The 5098-nt window shown below is 39.7% G+C and overlaps 1 protein-coding gene across 1 annotated transcript in view; it reads left to right on the plus strand.

Moving 5' to 3' along the window:
* trip11 (thyroid hormone receptor interactor 11) overlaps positions 1 to 4832 on the plus strand; it is a 39554-nt gene extending 34722 nt beyond the window's left edge. The window contains exons 20-21 of the mRNA XM_061969032.1: positions 3835 to 3967; positions 4063 to 4832. Coding sequence (XP_061825016.1) covers positions 3835 to 3967; positions 4063 to 4277 — 348 coding nt within the window. The 3' untranslated portion in view covers positions 4278 to 4832. The remainder of the gene's footprint in view (positions 1 to 3834; positions 3968 to 4062) is intronic.
* Positions 4833 to 5098: the final 266 nt, after the last annotated feature.

Raw genomic sequence — 5098 nt, forward strand, 5'->3', positions numbered from 1 at the left:
GAGGCACTTTGGGCACCCCTGGTTTAGACCCTTGTATCTGAAGCTTTCTAAACAAGTAGTTGTGAGATAAGGTTATAACAATGTGAAGGTGTGTGTACAATGTGTTTTAATGTGTGTATACAGTACAGGCCAAAAGTTTGGACACACCTTCTCATTTCAATGCGTTTTCTTTATTTTCATGACTATTTACATTGTAGATTGTCACTGAAGGCATCAAAACTATGTCACCTGTGCAGTGAGAACCCTTTCAAGCTCATCGAGAGAATGCCAAGAGTGTGCAAAACAGTAATCAGAGTAAAGGGTGGCTTTTTTGAAGAAACTAGAATATTAGTTTAGTCTTTATTTGAAGGGACAATGCACAGAAACATTAAGCTCAAAGACAGATATGTTCTGTACCAGATTATAGCTAAATAGCTCATTTCCATCTGCATTCCCTGGCTACCTAAATTAAAGGGATACAAAAATCATGCAATAAAATTATGACAATAAATAAAATCATACTATAGCATGTAATCATAACTTCAATTGAATTGTGATTGAAGAGTATTCTGTTAGACCTTTCAAGTTTGTTGTGAGGTCGTTCCATTCCTTTATGGCTTTATATGAAAAGGCTGATTGTGCAAAAAAGGTTTTACATCTGGGTACGCCACACTGCCCCCTGGTGGAGGCTCGTGTGTTTCTAGTTGTCACAGCAGATGTAAACTGGACAAAGTGCTTAAGTGGCGCTGGTGCAGTGTTATTTAGGATTCGATGGGCCATTCGTATTGATGCTAATCTTTGAATGTTAGCTAAATTTAACAATCTATATTTTTGAAGACCTAAACAGTGATGGTGGTGTTATGGTTTTCGGTCAAGGATTTTGAGCGATCGTTTGTGCAAAGTTTCCAATGGCCTCAGTGTCATTTTGCTTGCCTGTGACCAACATGTTATACAATAATAAAAACGAGACACAATCATTGCATTAAAATAAGTTTGAGCTGCCTCCAGTGTTAATAAATTCCTGATACAACTCTGGCACATCTGTTTGATATGTTTTTTAAAGCCAAGTGTTGACTCTAAAATGACACCCAGGTAACAGTATTCACTAACATTTTGTATTATTTTCTTATTAACCGTTATATTTGGAAAGGATGACATTTTATATTTGTTTACAAAATACATTGTTGCCGTTTTCTCAATGTTTAATGTAAGACAAGAGTCATGTAGCCATATTTCCACCTTCTCCATGGCTGCTGTAATAGTTCCAATATTTAGTTATGTATTCATATTTTGTGCAATATTTTGTACATAGATGCACTTACGTATGCTTTATTCGTGCATGTTTTCTTGAGTGAACACATATGTTAATGCGAGTTACTTGTGCAAAAATAGCAGCACTTGAACTTACCAGGCCAAGCGACATATGTATTTTCTCCCTCCAGCACACTTCAAATATGCAACAATTTAGCACGTTTGCCCTTTAGCACTATAGCACGTATGCATCTTTAAATGGGAACTGCACTTCTTTGGAATATTGTCTGTAATACACAATCATTTTGTAAGACAAGGACACACATGTTTTTCTTTTTTTATGCATTAAAACTTGTAAATAAACGTTAGCAAAAGTCAGCTAACAATTAAGCTAGTGGGATTCGCTCTATTCCGCCTATAAAGCGCTTTAAAAACATCCAAAATCCTCCATCAACGCATACACGCCATAAGTATATATGTAATGTAGTAACAGACACATTCATAATAATGATACTTACGTATTTTGCTCATTTTAAGCATACTGCGGCAAGTTATTTTCACCGACGCATCTCAACGTTTCCTTTTTCTTTCAACAATAACAAATACTACTAATCATGGTATACTTCATTAGACATAAATACTATTACTTTGGGACAATTATTGATCCAAATCATTATATTTTTGAGCCTGAATATACGGAGGATTTAGAAACTGTGCTAAACCCATCCAGTTCTAGTTAAACATTAAGCATCATGTAGCAGTATTGCTAAGTGCTAAAACAAGATATACAAACTTTGAAAATTATACCGCAATCACTTACTGTACAATGTCTGCTCTCACTGGGATGACGACTAATGGGATGTTCATATCCTCACATTCAGATGAAGAATTTATCATAATCCCTACAAAGGGTTAAAAAAAAGGTGCCCGAGCGTTTTTTTTAATGTCTAAGTTGAATGTCAAAGTTGACCAACTTCTCGATTTATTGCTACATCCTTCTACTATACAGGTGAGAGACATGATTAATAATCTAGATTTAACTTTCACCAGCTCATAGGCGATGCACCAGCAGCGGCACTAAAACGAGTTTGTCGGCGTCAGCGCTTATAATAATACCTCTAATACTTGGTTAATAATCAGGTCAGGTATGGTTGACGGTTTTTGGATTGTTTATATGGAGGGTTTTATGGGTGGAATAGTGTTCTCCCATTTGCTGCATCGATAGCCACCTCATACTTGCTGTATTTAACGACTTAGAATTAGGGCTGGGCGATATATCAATATACTCGATATATTGCGGGTTTTTCTCTGTGCGATATAGAAAATGACTATATCGTGATATTCGAGTATACGTTCTCACGCAGTTGCTTTTAGCTGCAGGCATTACACTACAGGCTCTTCTCACTCTTACTAGTCTCTCCTTCTCACAGAGACATAAACAAGCGCACCTTCTTGCATACGTCACATACGTATACGCCCTCGCTGAGCAGAGAGGTAGCAGCATGGCTAAAGTTAGCTGTGGTGCGAGTGGTAATACGAGAGAAAGAAGGTGCGAATCTGGTAACAAATGAAGGAAGAATTAATTCCTAAGTAAAACAGCAGGGGGTCCATCGTCTGGCGGTGGTTTGGCTTTAAGTGGGAATATGTCGAACAGACAACCGTAATTTGTCAAGTGTGGAGTGAAAGCGTTGCTACAAAAAGTAGCATTACTGCTAATATGTAGCATCATTTGAAAAGTCACCCGCTAGAGAATGAAGAGTGCTTACTCCGCATGTCAACATCTCCGTTCGGTGCCACACCAACAAAATGCCGAGGCAACCATTTCCACATCAACACCGTACGAAAAAAATAGTCCACGACATAAAGAGATAACGTCCGCCGGAACCTACCACATAGCGAAGGACGTACACAATTTGATTTCCTATTATGCAGCTCATTTTTATTTGACAGTTATTGAAATATCTTGTGTGACATCATGCACAAAAGTGCACTTTATTTGTTTTAAACTACTGTAGTGGCGTTCTGTACAAAAAGTGCACTTTAATTTAGTGTTGTTTTGATTTGTCGTCTTGAGGACATCATGCACAAAAGTGCACTCATAGCTTGTTTTAAAATGTCTCTGACAATCTTGCACGTTCTGTTTTGAAATGACATGAATGTTTGTGCCACTGCTTAATAACTCTTTAACAAATACAGTGTTGGTCAATTGACTTAGTTGTGATTTCCCTCTCTGCGTGAAAGTTTAAAATGAGCATATATTAATGCAGTATGAACAAGAATGTTTTCATGTAGACACATAGAATCATCATACTGCTGTGATTATATGCATCAAGTGTTCATTCAAGGCTAAGGCAAAAATATCGAGATATATATCGTGTATCGCGATATGGCCTAAAAAATATCGAGCTATTAAAAAAAGGCCATATCGCCCAGCCCTACTTAGGATGTATATAAAAAATAAAAACAAATGTGTCGTTGCCTTACATAGGGATTGTAAATAATAGGCAATATTACATAGAAAGTGCAGTTCCCCTTTTAACTCAGGCCAAGGGGGGAGTATATTTTCTTCCTTTAGCACACTTTTAATATGCATATTTGTTCCAGTCCTTCTCAGAGATGTTTGTCAGGTTCCTGGAGACCGAGTCGACGCCCTCGCTTCCCGCACCAAAGCTTCTTCACCATGACATCAAACCTCTGAGCCCCCCGCCTTCTCGTAGAATCAACACTGGCACGTCGGGTAAAAAAAACCTCCCACCTGTCAACTGCTCCTTTTGCGTGCTATCGCTGCCTGCAATCATCGATGACTGTATCACCCTCTCTCCTTGCTCACAGGTGCCATGGCGGCAGCAGCCAACAAGCGAGCCGCCGACTCCAACCCTTTCCTGGCGCCGCGCTCTGCTGCCGTGCCCCTGCTGGGTGGCTCCGGCGCCCCGGGGAGTCACCTGCTGATGAAGCCCATCTCGGACGCCTTGCCCACCTTCACACCCGTGCCCGTGTCTGCCGAGGCCAGCAGCGGCGCCGTACTGAAAGACCTGCTGAAGCAGTGAAGAAAAGCTCTGGTGTTTTGAGAACTATCCTATGCATCCTCATCCAAGTAAAGCTTTATTTGAATCCACAAAGACATCAACTGTGGGGGGAAAAAAGCACATTTTTAGTTTTTCTCAGTTTTTTGTCTTCTAAATGCATCATTTTATGAACCAAAGTGACCTTTTGAGCTCCCACTTTAACTTGTGAGGGCTCGCTCCAATCATCATCTCAGTTTTGCTTTCTTTTTCCCTGACATGATCAGCATTACGAGATTGCCAAACATCCTGTGGCTGCACACACACAACATCTGCAAAAGTCACAAAGACCTCACATTACATAGTCATACACGTTTATTATATATTGTTCCCCCTATTTATGGGCGCTACTTACACAGTGCCCGTTATTTTTGCTAATAAGCTGTATAATCATGATGTAAATGGCTAATAGGAATATTTATATTTACAGAATAATAAAAAAAAACGGACTGTTTGTACATTTATCTTCTCGGCTGTAAAGGACGTTTTGTAGATGTGGGAAAAAAACAAGTTTTTGAATAAACGTACTTCTGCCCCCTGCTGGTGGTTTAGTAGAACACTTCTTCCGCGTGTCGACGTCACACTGCAGGAATTCTTTTTTTAGTGCCACAAATTGAATCTTTTACCGTTTTGTGCACAAATGTTGCAGATTTGTCTCCTCCAAGCTGTGCTTTTGCACTTGGATCTTGCACGAGAAGGGAGGGGGGCGTCTCTTTTTCTGCCTGATGGGATCCAGCTGTGTTAAGGGGGGCTGAACGTGTAAGGGGGCGGCAGCTAAATCATCTTTTAGAGGCGACACCATCCTG

This window comes from Nerophis lumbriciformis, linkage group LG08 (genome assembly GCF_033978685.3).
Source record: "Nerophis lumbriciformis linkage group LG08, RoL_Nlum_v2.1, whole genome shotgun sequence".
NCBI classification, from domain to species: domain Eukaryota; kingdom Metazoa; phylum Chordata; class Actinopteri; order Syngnathiformes; family Syngnathidae; genus Nerophis; species Nerophis lumbriciformis.